Source organism: Salmo trutta, unplaced genomic scaffold (genome assembly GCF_901001165.1).
Source record: "Salmo trutta unplaced genomic scaffold, fSalTru1.1, whole genome shotgun sequence".
NCBI classification, from domain to species: Eukaryota; Metazoa; Chordata; class Actinopteri; order Salmoniformes; family Salmonidae; genus Salmo; species Salmo trutta.
The window spans coordinates 349,397-368,791 of NW_021823195.1; the positions used below are offsets into that span (position 1 = coordinate 349,397).

General features: G+C 45.2%; 1 protein-coding gene across 1 annotated transcript in view; it reads left to right on the plus strand.

Moving 5' to 3' along the window:
- Positions 1–5,199: 5,199 nt before the first annotated feature.
- Positions 5,200–19,395, plus strand: part of LOC115189607 (ectonucleoside triphosphate diphosphohydrolase 1-like) — a 30,987-nt gene continuing 16,791 nt past the window's right edge. Inside the window, exons 1-3 of the mRNA XM_029748221.1 lie at positions 5,200–5,342; positions 6,166–6,316; positions 14,618–14,777. Of these exons, the coding sequence (XP_029604081.1) occupies positions 6,228–6,316; positions 14,618–14,777 (249 nt within the window). The 5' untranslated portion in view covers positions 5,200–5,342; positions 6,166–6,227. The remainder of the gene's footprint in view (positions 5,343–6,165; positions 6,317–14,617; positions 14,778–19,395) is intronic.

Here is a 19,395-nt window from a genome sequence, read left to right on the forward strand (position 1 = left end):
GCCTCTACTGTATATAGCCTATCTACTGTATATAGCCCCTCTACTGTATAGAGCCTCTCTACTGTATATCCTCTACTGTATATAGCCTCTCTACTGTATATAGCCTCACTACTGTATATAGCCTCACTACTGTATATAGCCTCTCTGCTGTATATAGCCTCTCTACTGTATATAGCCTCTCTACTGTATATAGCCTCTCTACTGTATATAGCCTCTCTACTGTATATAGTCTCTCTACTGTATATAGCCTCTCTACTGTATATAGCCTCACTACTGTATATAGCCTCACTACTGTATATAGCCTCTCTACTGTATATAGCCCTTCTACTGTATATATAGCCTCACTACTGTATATAGCCTCACTACTGTATATAGCCTCACTACTGTATATAGCCACTCTACTGTATATAGCCTCTCTACTGTATATAGCCTCTACTGTATATAGCCTCTCTACTGTATATAGCCTCTCTACTGTATATAGCCTCTCTACTGTATATAGCCTCTACTGTATATAGCCTCACTACTGTATATAGCCTCTACTGTATATAGCCTCACTACTGTATATAGCCTCTACTGTATATAGCCTCTACTGTATATAGCCCTTCTACTGTATATAGCCTCTCTACTGTATATAGCCTCTCTACTGTATATAGCCTCTCTACTGTATATAGCCTCTACTGTATATAGCCTCACTACTGTATATAGCCTCTACTGTATATAGCCTCTACTGTATATAGCCCTTCTACTGTATATAGCCCTTCTACTGTATATAGCCCTTCTACTGTATATAACCTCTCTACTGTATATAGCCTCTCTACTGTATATATAGCCTCACTACTGTATATAGCCTCACTACTGTATATAGCCTCTACTGTACATAGCCTCACTACTGTATATAGCCTCTCTACTGTATATAGCCTCTACTGTATATAGCCCTTCTACTCTATATATAGCCTCACTAGTGTATATAGCCTCTCTACTGTATATATCCTCTCTATTGTATATAGCCTCTCTACTGTATATAGCCCTTCTACTCTATATATCCTCTACTGTATATAGCCTCTCTACTGTATATAGCCTCTACTGTATATAGCCTCTCTACTGTATATAGCCTCTACTGTATATAGCCTCTCTACTGTATATAGCCTCACTACTGTATATAGCCTCTCTACTGTATATAGCCTCTACTGTATATAGCCCTTCTACTCTATATATAGCCTCTCTACTGTATATAGCCTCTCTACTGTATATAGCCTCTACTGTATATAGCCTCTCTACTGTATATAGCCTCTACTGTATATAACCTCTCTACTGTATATAGCCCTTCTGCTCTATATATAGCCTCTCTACTGTATATAGCCTCTTTACTGTATATAGCCTCTCTACTGTATATAGCCTCTCTACTGTATATAGCCTCTACTGTATATAGCCTCTCTACTGTATATAGCCCCTCTACTGTATATAGCCTCTCTACTGTATATAGCCTCACTACTGTATATAGCATCTCTACTGTATATAGTCTCTCTACTGTATATAGCCTCTCTACTGTATATAGCCTCTCTACTGTATATAGCCTCTCTACTGTATATAGCCTCTACTTTATATAGCCTCTCTACTGTATATAGCCCCTCTACTGTATATAGCCTCTCTACTGTATATAGCCTCTCTACTGTATATAGTCTCTCTACTGTATATAGCCCCTCTACTGTATATAACCTCTCTACTGTATATAACCTCTCTACTGTATATACCCTCTCTACTGTATATAGCCTCTACTGTATATAGCCCTTCTACTCTATATATAGCCTCTCTACTGTATATAGCCTCTACTGTATATAGCCTCTCTACTGTATATAGCCCCTCTACTGTATATAGCCTCTCTACTGTATATAGCCTCACTACTGTATATAGTCTCTACTGTATATAGCCCTTCTACTCTATAAATAGCCTCTCTACTGTATATAGCCTCTCTACTGTATATAGCCTCTCTACTGTATATAGCCTCTCTACTGTATATAGCCTCTACTGTATATAGCCCTTCTACTCTATATAGCCCTTCTACTCTATATATAGCCTCACTACTGTATATAGCCTCTCTACTGTATATAGCCTCTCTACTGTATATAGCCCCTCTACTGTATATAGCCTCTCTACTGTATATAGCCTGTCTTTTTACTGTTGTTTTATTTCTTTACTTACCTATTGTTCACCTTATACCTTTTTGCACTATTGGTTAGAGCCTGTAAGGGCTTATAAGAAGGAGAGGTCTACTACACCTGTTGTATTCAGCATTTCACTGTGAGGTCTACTACACCTGTTGTATTCAGCATTTCACTGTGAGGTCTACTACACCTGTTGTATTCAGCATTTCACTGTGAGGTCTACTACACCTGTTGTATTCGGCGCACGTGACAAATAAACTTTGATTTACTTACAATCCCTTAACCAACAATGCCGTTTATGTCACGGTTGTCGTGGTGAATGGAAGACCAAAACGCAGCAGGAATCAGACACCACTATGATGACACCTAATGATTACCACCTGTCACGGTTGTCGTGGTGAATGGAGGACCAAAACGCAGCAGGAATGTGGATGCTCATCTTGATTTATTTATAAATAAAGTGAACACCAAAATAACAAACAACTAACGAACAACAAAACAGTCTTGCTCACACATGCAAAACAAGAAACAATCTCCCACAAACACTAACCCAAACAATTACCCATATATAGGACTCTCAATCAGAGGCAACGAGAAGGCACCTGCCTCCAATTGAGAGTCCAACCCCCCATTAACCTAAACATAGAAATACAACAAACCCGAAAGAACATAGAAATACCAAAACATAGAACATAGACCAAAACCCCGGAAATAATAAATCAAACACCCTACTACATAATACATCACCCCGAACCACATAAAACAAACACCCTCTGCCACGTCCTGACCAAACTACAATAACAAATAGCCCCTATTACTGGTCAGAACGTGACAGTTTATTTAAAAAAATTTTTTTAAAAACTAAAAAGAATAAGAAATAAAAGTAACAAATAGTTAAAGAGCAGCAGTAAAATAACAACAGCGAGACAATATACAGGGGGTACCGGTACAGAGTCAATGTGGAGGCTATATACAGGGGGTACCGGTACAGAGTCAATGTGGAGGCTATATACAGGGGGGTACCGGTACAGAGTCAATGTGGAGACTATATACAGGGGGGGGTACTGGTACAGAGTCAATGTGGAGGCTATATACAGGGGGGTACCGGTACAGAGTCAATGTGGAGGCTATATACAGGGGGTACCGGTACAGAGTCAATGTGGAGGCTATATACAGGGGGTAACGGTACAGAGTCAATGTGGAGACTATATACAGGGGGGGTACCGGTACAGAGTCAATGTGGAGGTTATATACAGGTGGTACCGGTACAGAGTCAATGTGGAGGCTATATACAGGGGGTAACGGTACAGAGTCAATGTGGAGACTATATACAGGGGGGGTACTGGTACAGAGTCAATGTGGAGGCTATATACAGGGGGGTACCGGTACAGAGTCAATGTGGAGGCTATATACAGGGGGTACCGGTACAGAGTCAATGTGGAGGCTATATACAGGGGGTACCGGTACAGAGTCAATGTGGAGGCTATATACATGGGGTACCGGTACAGAGTCAATGTGGAGGCTATATACAGGGGGTACCGGTACAGAGTCAATGTGGAGGCTATATACATGGGGTACCGGTACAGAGTCAATGTGCGGGGTCACCGGTTAGTCGAGGTAATTGAGGTAATATGTGAATGTAGGTAGAGTTATTAAAGTGACTGTGCATAGATAATAACAGAGAGTAGCAGTGGTGTAAAAGAGGGGGGGGGGGGGCAATGCAAATAGTCTGGGTAGGCATTTGATTAGATGTTCAGGAGTCTTATGGCTTGGGGGTAGAAGCTGTTTAGAAGCCTCTTGGACCTAGACTTGTGAAAGGAATCGATCACAAACATTGGCACATTCTAAGATCCGATGACAGTATTGGTAATGTGTTTTCGGACCCTCCCTTGGTCGTATTCTCACGGGGCAGAAATCTCAGATCAATTGGTACACTCTGATTTACCACCCCAAGACATCCCTGAACAACGTCTATTTACGCCTCTACTGGATGTAAACTACTAGTGTAATGGCTGTACTCAATGCAAACACACTTACAAATGTAGATTCTTCAAACACCCACAAACAGAGAAACAAATCCCAATCACTGGTGTTTTCACATGCTCCACTAAGGCAGTTACTTATCTTATAACTTGTCCTAAATATTATGTGGGTAAAACAAAGCACAAATTAAAAGTACGAAGCATCGTAGCACCATTAGGGGCAAAAACACAACTTTTTTTAACTAGGCAAGTCCGTTAACAAATTCTTATTTTCAATGACGGCCTAGGAACAGTGGGTTAACTACCTTGTTTTTGTACCTTGTCAGCTCTGATATTCAAACTTGCAACCTTTCGGTTACTGGCCCAACGCTCTAACCCCTAGGCTACGCTGATGCCCCAGACTTACCCCGTCGCGCTCCAGTTTTTGGAAGCGAACCACTAGATTTCAACACTACGTTATATCGGCATCGAACATGTCACCCTCCCTAGGAGAGGGAGTGACCTCGACAATTTATTGTTAAAACGAGAGGCTGCCTGGATCTTTCATTTAAAGGACCTCGCTCCCTTCGGTCTCAACGTAGACTTTGATCTGAAGCCATTTTTGTGATTATTGTGATTTTGCTATTCTTTGTAAATATTTTGTAGGCCTATGTAGCCAAATTGTATCTATGATCGTATGCTATCAATTTATGTTTTTGTATGTTATTCTTATGTCTGAGAATGAACCAATGATATCAGGCCACACCCGGCCATGATTACAGACACCTGTGTGTGTTCTTTGCCACTTTATAAACTAGTGACCCGCAGTGTTTGTCATTATACCCTGATAAACAAACGTTGGTTATTCAGTTATTAAATTATTTCATCTGAGCTCCTAGTGCCTCTACTTTTCTTTCTCAATCAGCGAATGGGGATCCAGAATAAATACACGTGTCGTGGCTGAAGATGTGTGCTACGGGTTGGTAGTCATTTAGACAGATTAGATTCTTAGGTACAGGGACTAGGGTGGTTTGCTTGAAACATGTAGGTATTACAGACTGGGTCAGAGAGGTTGAAAATGTCTTTCTCTCCATCTCTCAGTATGGGATCGTCCTGGATGCTGGCTCCTCACATACAGCAGTGTATATCTACGAGTGGCCGGCAGAGAAGGATAATGACACTGGAAGAGTGCAGCAGACACACGCCTGCAAAGTCAAAGGTAGACACACACACACGCTATAAAAACCTAGCAAGCGGGGACCGAGAGACTGAAAAACAGCTTCTATCCCAAGGCCATCAGACTGTTAAACAGCCATCACTAACAGAGTGGCTGCTGCCAACATACTGACTCAAATCTCTGGCCACTTTAATACATTTAATAAATGGATTTAAAGGTATCACTAGTTACTTTAAATCACGGCACTTTAATTATGTCTACATATCCTACATTACTCATCTCAAATGTATATACTGTATTCTATACCATCTACTGTATCTTAGTCTATGTATTACTCATCTCATATGTATATACTGTATTCTATCCTATTCTACTGCATCTGTCTATGCATTACTCATCTCATATGTATATACTGTATTCTATACCATCTACTGTATCTTAGTCTATGTATTACTCATCTCATATGTATTTACTGTATTCTATACCATCTACTGCATCTTGCCTATGCCGTTCGGCCATCACTCATCCATATATTTATATGTACATATTCTTATTCATTCCTTTACAGTTGTGTGTATTAGGTAGTTGTTGTTAAATTGTTAGATGATATTACTTGTTAGATATTACTGCACGGTCGGAACTAGAAGCACAAGTATTTCGCTACACTCGCATTAACATCTGCTGACCATGTGTATGTGACCACTAAAATATGATTTGTTATCTAGTTAAAATGTGTGTTTCGTGTGTGTGTGTCTGTGTGTGTTTCGTGTGTGCGTGTGTGTGGGTGCGTGTGCGTATGCGTGCGTGTGTATGTGTGTGTGTGTGTGTGTGCGTGCGTGCGTGCGTGTGCGTGTTTCGTGACCAGGTGCTGGTATCTCCAGCTACTCTGTGTTTCCAGGGCAGGCAGGGGCGTCTCTGAAGAGCTGTATGAAGGAAGCAGAGCGCCTCATCCCCCTAAGCAGGCACCACGAGACGCCCCTCTACCTGGGTGCCACCGCCGGAATGAGGCTGCTCAGGTACCCCTGATCCCTGGACGCAAAATGTTGTTTCGTAGGATAGCTGGAAGTATTATCCGTCGGATGATTGGCTGAGCCCTCTTGGGGGCGTGACCACTCCGAGCCCTTAACAAAACACCAAATCTGGCAGACAATTTCTCTCGTCTCAGATCTGAAAGATTTCCACCAGATAGTACAGTCACAAAGTCAAAATTGGCTATGTTGTAAAAATGTGTGAAAACTCAAATGAGCTTTTTGGTCTTAATTTAAGGTTAGGGTTAGGCATAAGGATAGCAATATGGTTATGGTTAAGATTAGGTTTAAAAATCATATTTTAAGAAGATAAATTGTAGAGGTAGGCGCAGTTTCTGACTTTGTGGCTCTGGTAACTAGTGACGACAGATCAGAAATGAGTAGGAACGAACCACCAACTTCAGTGACGCTGATCTTCAAATGATCCACTGATCACCGCGTTTAGGAGGAGAGCTGAAACTACTGACTGGCCAGGCATTACCCACTACTACCCAACGGAGCTGAAACTACTGACTGGATAAACATTACCCACTACTACCCAACGGAGCTGAAACTACTGACTGGATAAACATTACCCACTACTACCCAACAGAGCTGAAACTACTGACTGGCCAGGCATTACCCACTACTACCCAACGGTGTTTAGGAGGAGAGCTGAAACTACTGACTGGATAAACATTACCCACTACTACCCAACGGAGCTGAAACTACTGACTGGATAAACATTACCCACTACTACCCAACAGAGCTGAAACTACTGACTGGATAAAGATTACCCACTACTACCCAACGGAGCTGAAACTACTGACTGGCCAGGCATTACCCACTACGACCCAACGGTGTTTAGGAGGAGAGCTGAAACTACTGACTGGATAAACATTACCCACTACTACCCAACAGAGCTGAAACTACTGACTGGCCAGGCATTACCCACTACCACCCAACGGAGCTGAAACTACTGATTGGCCAGGCATTACCCACTACTACCCAACGGAGCTGGAACTACTGACTGGCCAGGCATTACCCACTACTACCCAACGGAGCTGAAACTACTGACTGGATAAACATTACCCACTACTACCCAACGGAGCTGAAACTACTGACTGGATAAACATTACCCACTACTACCCAACGGAGCTGAAACTACTGACTGGCCAGGCATTACCCACTACTACCCAACGGTGTTTAGGAGGAGAGCTGAAACTACTGACTGGCCAGGCATTACCCACTACTACCCGATGGAGCTGTAACTACTGACTGGCCAGGCATTACCCACTACTACCCAACGGAGCTGAAACTACTGACTGGCCAGACATTACCCACTACTACCCAATGGAGCTGAAACTACTGACTTGCCAGGCATTACCCACTACTACCCAACGGTGTTTAGGAGGAGAGCTGAAATACTGACTGGCCAGGCATTACCCACTACTATCCAATGGAGCTGAATCTACTGACTTGCCAGGAATTACCCACTACAACCCAACGGTGTTTAGGAGGAGAGCTAAAACTACTGATTGGATAAACATTACCCACTACTACCCAACGGAGCTGAAACTACTGACTGGCCAGGCATTACCCACTACTACCCAACGGAGCTGAAACTACTGACTGGCCAGGCATTACCCACTACTACCCAATGGAGCTGAAACTACTGACTGGCCAGGCATTACCCACTACTACCCAACGGAGCTGAAATTACTGACTGGCCAGGCATTACCCACAACTACCCAACGGAGCTGAAACTACTGACTGGCCAGACATTACCCACTACTACCCAATGGAGCTGAAACTACTGACTTGCCAGGCATTACCCACTACTACCCAATGGAGCTGTAACTACTGACTGGCCAGGCATTACCCACTACTACCCAATGGAGCTGAAACTACTGACTGGCCAGGCATTACCCACTACAACCCAACGGTGTTTAGGAGGAGAGCTAAAACTACTGACTGGATAAACATTACCCACTACTACCCAACGGAGCTGAAACTACTGACTGGCCAGGCATTACCCACTACTACCCAACGGAGCTGAAACTACTGACTGGATAAACATTACCCACTACTACCCAACGGAGCTGAAACTACTGACTGGATAAACATTACCCACTACTGCCCAACGGAGCTGAAACTACTGAATGGCCAGGCATTACCCACTACTACCCAACGGTGTTTAGGAGGAGAGCTGAAACTACTGACTGGCCAGGCATTACCCACTACTACCCAATGGAGCTGTAACTACTGACTGGCCAGGCATTACCCACTACTACCCAACCGTGTTTAGGAGGAGAGCTGAAAATACTGACTGGCCAGGCATTACCCACTACTACACAACGGTGTTTAGGAGGAGAGCTGAAAATACTGACTGGCCAGGCATTACCCACTACTATCCAATGGAACTGAATCTACTGACTTGCCAGGCATTACCCACTACAACCCAACGGTGTTTAGGTGGAGAGCTAAAACTACTGACTGGATAAACATTACCCACTACTACCCAACGGAGCTGAAACTACTGACTGGCCAGGCATTACCCACTACTACCCAACGGAGCTGAAACTACTGACTGGCCAGGCATTACCCACTACTACCCAATGGAGCTGAAACTACTGACTGGCCAGGCATTACCCACTACTACCCAACGGAGCTGAAATTACTGACTGGCCAGTCATTACCCACAACTACCCAACGGAGCTGAAACTACTGACTGGCCAGACATTACCCACTACTACCCAATGGAGCTGAAACTACTGACTTGCCAGGCATTACCCACTACTACCCAATGGAGCTGTAACTACTGACTGGCCAGGCATTACCCACTACTACACAATGGAGCTGAAACTACTGACTTGCCAGGCATTACCCACTACAACCCAACGGTGTTTAGGAGGAGAGCTAAAACTACTGACTGGATAAACATTACCCACTACTACCCAACGGAGCTGAAACTACTGACTGGATAAACATTACCCACTACTACCCAACGGAGCTGAAACTACTGACTGGATAAACATTACCCACTACTACCCAACGGAGCTGAAACTACTGACTGGATAAACATTACCCACTACTGCCCAACGGAGCTGAAACTACTGAATGGCCAGGCATTACCCACTACTACCCAACGGTGTTTAGGAGGAGAGCTGAAACTACTGACTGGCCAGGCATTACCCACTACTACCCAATGGAGCTGTAACTACTGACTGGCCAGGCATTACCCACTACTACCCAACCGTGTTTAGGAGGAGAGCTGAAAATACTGACTGGCCAGGCATTACCCACTACTATCCAATGGAGCTGAAACTACTGACTTGCCAGGCATTACCCACTATAACCCAACGGTGTTTAGGAGGAGAGCTAAAACTACTGACTGGATAAACATTACCCACTACTACCCAACGGAGCTGAAACTACTGACTGGATAAACATTACCCACTACTACCCAACGGAGCTGAAACTACTGACTGGATAAACATTACCCACTACTACCCAACGGTGTTTAGGAGGAGAGCTGAAACTACTGACTGGATAAACATTACCCACTACTACCCAACGGAGCTGAAACTACTGACTGGCCAGGCATTACCCACTACTACCCAACGGTGCTGAAACTACTGACTGGCCAGGCATTACCCACTACTACCCAACGAAGCTGAAACTACTGACTGGATAAACATTACGCACTACTACCCAATGGCGTTTAGGAGGAGAGCTGAAACTACTGACTGGATAAACATTACCCTCTACTACCCAACGGTGTTAAGGAGAAGAGCTGAAACTACTGACTGGATAAACATTACCCACTACTACCCAACGGTGTTTAGTAGTAGAGCTGAAACTACTGCCTGGCCAGGCATTACCCACTACTACCCAACGGAGCTGAAACTACTGACTTGCCAGGCATTACCCACTACTACCCAATGGAGCTGAAACTACTGACTGGCCAGGCATTACCCACTACTACCCAACGGTGTTTAGGAGGAGAGCTGAAACTACTGACTGGCCAGGCATTACCCACTACTACCCAACGGAGCTGAAACTACTGACTGGCCAGGCATTACCCACTACTACCCAACGGTGTTTAGGAGGAGAGCTGAAACTACTGACTGGCCAGGCATTACCCACTACTACCCAATGGAGCTGAAACTACTGACTGGATAAACATTACCCACTACTACCCAATGGAGCTGAAACTACTGACTGACCAGGCATTACCCACTACTACCCAACGGAGCTGAAACTATTGACTGGCCAGGCATTACCCTCTACTACCCAACGGTGTTTAGGAGGAGAGCTGAAACTACTGACTGGCCAGGCATTACCCACTACTACCCAACAGCGTTTAGGAGGAGAGCTGAAACTACTGAGACTGCCCAGGCATTACCCACTACTACCCAACGGTGTTTAGGAGGAGAGCTGAAACTACTGAGACTGGCCAGGCATTACCCACTACTACCCAACGGTGTTTAGGAGGAGAGCTGAAACTACTGACTGGCCAGGCATTACCCACTACTACCCAACGGTGTTTAGGAGGAGAGCTGAAACTACTGAGACTGGCCAGGCATTACCCACTACTACCGAACGGAGCTGGAACTACTGACTGGCCAGGCATTACCCAGTACTACCCAACGGAGCTGAAACTACTGACTGGATAAACATTACCCACTACTACCCAACGGTGTTTTGTAGGAGAGCTGAAACTACTCACTGGCCAGGCATTACCCACTACCACCCAACGGCGTTTAGGAGGAGAGCTGAAACTACTGACTGGATAAACATTACCCACTACTACCCAACGGTGTTTAGGAGGAGAGCTGAAACTACTGACTGGCCAGGCATTACCCACTACTACCCAACGGTGTTTAGGAGGAGAGCTGAAACTACTCACTGGCCAGGCATTACCCACTACCACCCAACGGCGTTTAGGAGGAGAGCTGAAACTACTGACTGGATAAACATTACCCACTACTACCCAACGGTGTTTAGGAGGAGAGCTGAAACTACTGACTGGATAAACATTACCCACTACTACCCAACGGAGCTGAAACTACTGACTGGCCAGGCATTACCCACTACTACCCAACAGAGCTGAAATTACTGACTTGCCAGGCATTACCCACTACTACCCAATGGTGCTGAAACTACTGACTCTATAAACATTACCCACTACTTCCCAACGGAGCTGAAACTACTGACTGGCCAGGCATTACCCACTACTTCCCAACGGAGCTGAAACTACTGACTGGATAAACATTACCCACTACTACCCAACGGAGCTGAAACTACTGACTGGCCAGGCATTACCCACTACTACCCAACGGAGCTGAAACTACTAACTGGATAAACATTACCCACTACTACCCAATGGAGCTGAAACTACTGACTGGCCAGGCATTACCCACTACTACCCAACGGAGCTGAAACTACTGACTGGATAAACATTACCCACTACTACCCAATGGAGCTGTAACTACTGACTGGATAAACATTACCCACTACTACCCAACGGTGTTTAGGAGGAGAGCTAAAACTACTGACTGGATAAACATTACCCACTACTACCCAACCGAGCTGAAACTACTGTCTGGATAAACATTACCCACTACTACCCAATGGAGCTGAAACTACTGACTGGATAAACATTACCCACTACTACCCAACGGAGCTGAAACTACTGACTGGCCAGGCATTACCCACTACTACCCAACGGTGCTGAAACTACTGACTGGCCAGGCATTACCCACTACTACCCAACGAAGCTGAAACTACTGACTGGATAAACATTACGCACTACTACCCAATGGCGTTTAGGAGGAGAGCTGAAACTACTGACTGGATAAACATTACCCTCTACTACCCAACGGTGTTTAGGAGAAGAGCTGAAACTACTGACTGGATAAACATTACCCACTACTACCCAACGGTGTTTAGTAGTGGAGCTGAAACTACTGCCTGGCCAGGCATTACCCACTACTACCCAACGGAGCTGAAACTACTGACTGGATAAACATTACCCACTACTACCCAACGGTGTTTAGTAGGAGAGCTGAAACTACTGACTGGATAAACATTACCCACTACTACCCAACGGAGCTGAAACTACTGACTGGATAAACATTACCCACTACTACCCAACGGAGCTGAAACTACTGACTGGCCAGGCATTACCCACTACTACCCAATGGTGTTTAGGAGGAGAGCTGAAACTACTGACTGGATAAACATTACCCACTACTACCCAACGGAGCTGAAACTACTGACTGGATAAACATTACCCACTACTACCCAACGGTGTTTAGGAGGAGAGCTGAAACTACTGACTGGATAAACATTACCCACTACTACCCAACGGAGCTGAAACTACTGACTGGCCAGGCATTACCCACTACTACCCAACGGCGTTTAGGAGGAGAGCTGAAACTACTGACTGGCCAGGCATTACCCACTACTACCCAACGGAGCTGAAACTACTGACCACTAAACAGACGGCTCTGCAGCCTATCAGTGTTATTGGGTAGCAGCCAGCTAAACAGACGGCTCTGCAGCCAGCTAAACAGACCGCTCTGCAGCCAGCTTAACAGACGGCTCTGCAGCCTATCAGTGTTATTGGGTAGCAGCCAGCTAAACAGACGGCTCTGCAGCCTATCAGTGTTATTGGGTATTTCATTAGGATCCACATAAGCTGTTGCAAAAGCAGCAGCTACTCATCCTGGGGTCCACATGCCCAAGAAGGCTCAACCAATTTTTATTTTATTTATTTTTTGTTTCACCTTTATTTAACCAGGTAGGCTAGTTGAGAACAAGTTCTCAATTACAACTGCGACGTGGCCAAGATGAAGCAAAGCAGTGCGACACAAACAACAACACAGAGTTACACGTGGATTAAACAAACATACAGTCAATAATACAGTAGAAAACGTCTATATACAGTGAGTGCAAATGAGGTAAGTTAAGGCAATAAATAGGCCATGGTGGCGAAGTAATTACAATATAGCAATTAAACACTGAAATGGTAGATGTGCAGAAGATGAATGTGCAAGTAGAGATACTGGGGTGCAAAGGAGCAAGATAAATAAATAAATAAATAAATACAGTATGGGGATGAGGTAGTCGGATGGGCTATTTACAGATGGGCTATGTACAGGTGCAGTGATCTGTGAGCTGCTCTGACAGCTGGTGCTTAAAGTTAGTGAGGGAGATATGAGTCTCCAGCTTCAGTGATTTTGCAGTTCGTTCCAGTCATTGGCAGCATTAGACACTAGCCAGGAATTTCTGAAAACGCTGGACAGTAATGAGGAAGTTAATTTGACAGCACTTGACAATAACTAGGAAGTTTTTACAAAAACACTAGACACTAACCAGGGAGTTAACATGAAAACACTGGACGACAACAAGGAAGTTACTGGACAATAACCAGGAAGTTAATATAAAAACACTGGACAATAACTAGGAGGTTTTTATGAAAACACTGGACACTACCCAGGAAGTTAATGTGAACACACTGGACACTAACCAGGAAGTTAATATGAAAACACTGATTAATAACTAGGAAGTTATTATGAAAAGAATAGACACTAACCAGGAAGTTAATATGAAAACAGTGATTAATAACCAGGAAGTTATTATGAAAAGAATAGACACTAACCAGGAAGTTAGTATGAAAACACTGATTAATAACCAGGAAGTTATTATGAAAAGAATAGACACTAACCAGGAAGCTAATATGAAAACACTGATTAATAACCAGGAAGTTATTATGAAAAGAATAGACACTAACCAGGAAGTTAGTATGAAAACTTTGGACACTAACCAGGAAGTTAGTATGAAAACACTGGACACCAACTAGAAAGTTACTGGACAGTAACCAGGAAGTTAATATGAAAACACTGGACACTAACTAGAAAGTTAATAAGCTAACCAGGCAGTTATTATAAAAACACTGGACACTAACCAGAAAGTTATTATGAAAACATTAGACACTAACCAAGAAGTTCAAATGAAAAACCTGGACACTAACCAGAAAGTTAATTAAAATCACTGGACACTAACTTGGATATTAATATTAAAACATTGGACACTAAGTAGAAAGTTGATATCAAAATACTAGACACTAATCAGGAAGTTATTATGGAAGCACTGGACACTAACTAGGACATTATTCTGAAAAAATTGTACACTAACCAGGAAGTAAAAATGAAAACATAGGACTAACCAGGAAGTTATTATGAAAACACTGGACTAACCAAAAAAGGGTATGTGTGCATGTGCGTGTGCGCGTGTGTTTAGGATGGAGAACCAGAGTTTGTCTGATCAGGTGCTGTGGTCGGTAGAGGAGGTGTTGCAGTCCTCTCCGTTCTCCTATCAGGGCGCTCGCATCATCACAGGCCAGGAGGAGGGAGCCTTCGGCTGGGTCACTGTTAACTACCTGAGTGACCGACTGAAACAGGTGAGAACTTTCTCTTTCGTGTTGAAACACTGCTCATCCATAATGTTTTCACCCCGGTGACGAATGGGGGATATGGCTGGAAAACGTACCTCAATCCAGGGATGGAAGATGGAACAGTATAAATTATCCCATTATCCCATACCAGGGATGGAAGATGGAACAGTACTCTAAATTATCCCATTATCCCATACCAGGGATGGAAGATGGAACAGTACTCTAAATTATCCCATTATCCCATACCAGGGATGGTAGATGGAACATTACTCCAAATTATCTCATTATCCCATACCAGGGATGGAAGATGGAACAGTACTCTAAATTATCCCATACCAGGGATGGAAGATGGAACAGTATAAATTATCCCATTATCCCATACCAGGGATGGAAGATGGAACAGTATAAATTATCCCATTATCCCATACCAGGGATGGTAGATGGAACAGTATAAATTATCCCATTATCCCATACCAGGGATGGAAGATGGAACAGTATAAATTATCCCATTATCCCATACAAGGGATGGTAGACAGGAACAGTATAAATTATACCATTATCCCATTCCAGGGATGGAAGATGGAACAGTATAAATTATCTCATTATCCCATACCAGGGATGGAAGATGGAACAGTATAAATTATCTCATTATCCCATACCAGGGATGGAAGATGGAACAGTATAAATTATCTCATTATCCCATAACAGGGATGGAAGATGGAACAGTATTGTCACGGTTGTCTTCGGGAAAGGAGGACCAAAATGCAGCAGGAATGTGGATGCTCATCTTTATGTTTATTAAAATAACGAAGTGAACACCAAAATAACAAAAGAACGAACTCACGATCAACGAAACAGTCTTGAAAGGCTTACTCACGCTAAACAAGAAACAGGCAAAACAAGAAACAATCTCCCACAAAATACAAACCCAAACACACCCTCATATATAGGATTCTCAATCAAAGGCAAAGAGACACCTGCCTTCAATTGAGAGTCCCAACCCCAATTAACTAAACATAGAAACAGATACACTAGACTCAACATAGAAATACATGAATATGACACAGTGCCCAAAAACCCCGGAACACATAAATCAAATACCCTTCTACAACAACCACCACCCCGAACCAATTTAGAGTACTGGTTTTGGTATCTTTTAGTGGTCACAGTATTAGACTAAACAGAGGTGATTTAATGAGGAAATATTGAAGTTGAAATGGTGATGGAATAGTGGAGGCAGCTCCTGGTGTTGAAATGGTGCTGGAATAGTGGAGGCAGCTCCTGGTGTTGAAGTGGTGCTGGAATAGTGAAGGCAGCTCCTGGTGTTAAAATGGTGCTGGAAAAGTAGAGGCAGCTCCTGGTGTTGAAGTGGTGCTGGATAAGTGGAGGCAGCTCCTGGTGTTGAAGTGGTGCTGGAATAGTGGAGGCAGCTCCTAGTGTTGAAATGGTGCTATAAAAGTAGAGGCAGCTCCTAGTGTTGAAATGGTGCTGGAATAGTGGAGGCAGCTCCTGGTGTTGAAGTGGTGCTGGAATACTGGAGGCAGCTCCTAGTGTTGAAATGGTGCTGGAAAGGTGGAGGCAGCTCCTGGTGTTGAAGTGGTGCTGGAATAGTGGAGGCAGCTCCTGGTGTTGAAATGGTGCTGGAATAGTGGAGGCAGCTCCTGGTGTTGAAGTGGTGCTGGAATAGTGGAGGCAGCTCCTGGTGTTGAAGTGGTGCTGGAATAGTGGAGGCAGCTCCTGGTGTTGAAATGGTGCTGGAATAGTGGAGGCAGCTCCTGGTGTTGAAGTGGTGCTGGAATAGTGGAGGCAGCTCCTGGTGTTGAAGTGGTGCTGGAATAGTGGAGGCAGCTCCTGGTGTTGAAATGGTGGTGGAGTAGTGGAGGCAGCTCCTGGTGTTGACATGGTGCTGGAATAGTGGAGGTGGCTCCTGTTGTTGAAGTGGTGCTGGAATAGTGGAGGCAGCTCCTGGTGTTGAAATGGTGCTGGAATAGTGGAGGCAGCTCCTGGTTTTGAAGTGGTGCTGGAATAGTGGAGGCAGTTCCTGGTGTTGACATGGTGCTGGAATAGTGGAGGCAGCTCCTGGTGTTGAAGTGGTGCTGGAATAGTGGAGGCAGCTACTGTTGTTGAAGTGGTGCTGGAGTAGTGGAGGCAGGTCCTGGTGTTGATATGGTGCTGGATAGTGGAGGCAGCTCCTGGTGTTGAAGTGGTGCTGGAATAGTGGAGGCAGCTCCTGTTGTTGAAATGGTGTTTGAATAGTGGAGGCAGCTCCTGGTGTTGAAGTGGTGCTGGAATAGTGGAGGCAGCTACTGTTGATGAAGTGGTGCTGGATTAGTGGAGGCAGGTCCTGGTGTTGACATGGTGCTGGAATAGTGGAGGTGGCTCCTGTTGTTGAAGTGGTGCTGGAATAGTGGAGGCAGCTCCTGGTGTTGAAATGGTGCTGGAATAGTGGAGGCAGCTCCTGGTTTTGAAGTGGTGCTGGAATAGTGGAGGCAGTTCCTGGTGTTGACATGGTGCTGGAATAGTGGAGGCAGCTCCTGGTGTTGAAGTGGTGCTGGAATAGTGGAGGCAGCTACTGTTGTTGAAGTGGTGCTGGAGTAGTGGAGGCAGGTCCTGGTGTTGAAGTGGTGCTGGATAGTGGAGGCAGCTCCTGGTGTTGAAGTGGTGCTGGAATAGTGGAGGCAGCTCCTGTTGTTGAAATGGTGTTTGAATAGTGGAGGCAGCTCCTGGTGTTGAAGTGGTGCTGGAATAGTGGAGGCAGCTACTGTTGTTGAAGTGGTGCTGGATTAGTGGAGGCAGCTCTGGAATAGTGGAGGCAGCTCCTGGTGTTGAAGTGGTGCTGGAATAGTGGAGGCAGCTCCTGGTGTTGAAGTGGTGCTGGAATAGTGGAGGCAGCTCCTGGTGTTGAAATGGTGCTGGAATAGTGGAGGCAGCTCCTGGTGTTGAATTGGTGCTGGAATAGTGGAGGCAGCTCCTGGTGTTGAAGTGGTGCTGGAATAGTGGAGGCAGCTCCTGGTGTTGAAGTGGTGCTGGAATAGTGGAGGCAGCTCCTGGTGTTGAAATGGTGGTGGAGTAGTGGAGGCAGCTCCTGGTGTTGACATGGTGCTGGAATAGTGGAGGTGGCTCCTGTTGTTGAAGTGGTATTGGAATAGTGGAGGCAGCTCCTGTTGTTGAAGTGGTGCTGGAACAGTGGAGGCAGCTCCTGTTGTTGAAATGGTGCTGGATTAGTGGAGGCAGCTCCTGTTGTTGACATGGTCCTGGAATAGTAGAGGCAACTCCTGGTGTTGAAATGGTGCTGGAATAGTGGAGGTGGCTCCTGTTGTTGAAATGGTGCTGGAATAGTGGAGGCAGCTCCTGTTGTTGACATGGTGCTGGAATAGTGGAGGCAGCTACTGTTGTTGAAGTGGTATTGGAATAGTGGAGGCAGCTCCTGTTGTTGAAGTGGTGCTGGATGGGTGGAGGCAGCTCCTGGTGTTGACATGGTGCTGGAGTAGTGGAGGCAGGTCCTGGTGTTAACATGGTACTGGAATAGTGGAGGCAGCTCCTGGTGTTGAAGTGGTGCTGGATGGGTGGAGGCAGCTCCTGGTGTTGACATGGTGCTGGAATAGTGGAGGCAGCTCCTGGTGTTTACATGGTGCTGGAATAGTGGAGGCAGCTCCTGGTGTTGAAGTGGTGCTGGATTAGTGGAGGAAGCTCCTGGTGTTGACATGGTGCTGGAATAGTGGAGGCAGCTCCTGGTGTTTACATGGTGCTGGAATAGTGGAGGCAGCTCCTGGTGTTGAAGTGGTGCTGGATTAGTGGAGGAAGCTCCTGGTGTTGACATGGTGCTGGAATAGTGGAGGCAGCTCCTGGTGTTGAAGTGGTGCTGGAATAGTGGAGGCAGCTCCTGGTGTCGACATGGTGCTGGAATAGTGGAGGCAGCTCTTGGTGTTTACATGGTGCTGGAATAGTGGAGGCAGCTCCTGTTGTTGAAATGGTGCTGGAATAGTGGAGGCAGCTCCTATTGTTGACATGGTCCTGGAATAGTAGAGGCAGCTCCTGTTGTTGAAATGGTGCTGGACTGGTGGAGGCAGCTCCTGTTGTTGAAATGGTGCTGGAATAGTGGAGGCAGCTCCTGTTGTTGACATGGTGCTGGAATAGTGGAGGCAGCTCCTGATGTTGAAGTGGTGCTGGAATAGTGGAGGCAGGTCCTGATGCTGAAGTGGTGCTGGAATAGTGGAGGCAACTCCTGGTGTTGAAATGGTGCTGGAATAGTGGAGGCAGCTCCTGGTGTTTACATAGTGCTGGAAAGGTGGAGGCAGCTCCTGGTGTTGAAGTGGTGCTGGAATAGTGGAGGAAGCTCCTGGTGTTGACATGGTGCTGGAATAGTGGAGGCAGCTCCTGTTGTTGAAATTGTGCTGGAATAGTGGAGGCAGCTCCTGGTGTTGAAGTGGTGCTGGAATAGTGGAGGCAGCTCCTGGTGTTGAAATGGTGCTGGAATAGTAGAGGCAGCACCTGATGTTGAAGTGGTGCTGGAATAGTGGAGGCAGCTCCTGGTGTTGAAATGGTGCTGGAATAGTGGAGGCAGCTCCTGGTGTTGAAGTGGTGCTGGAATAGTGGAGGTAGCTCCTGGTGTTGAAGTGGTGCT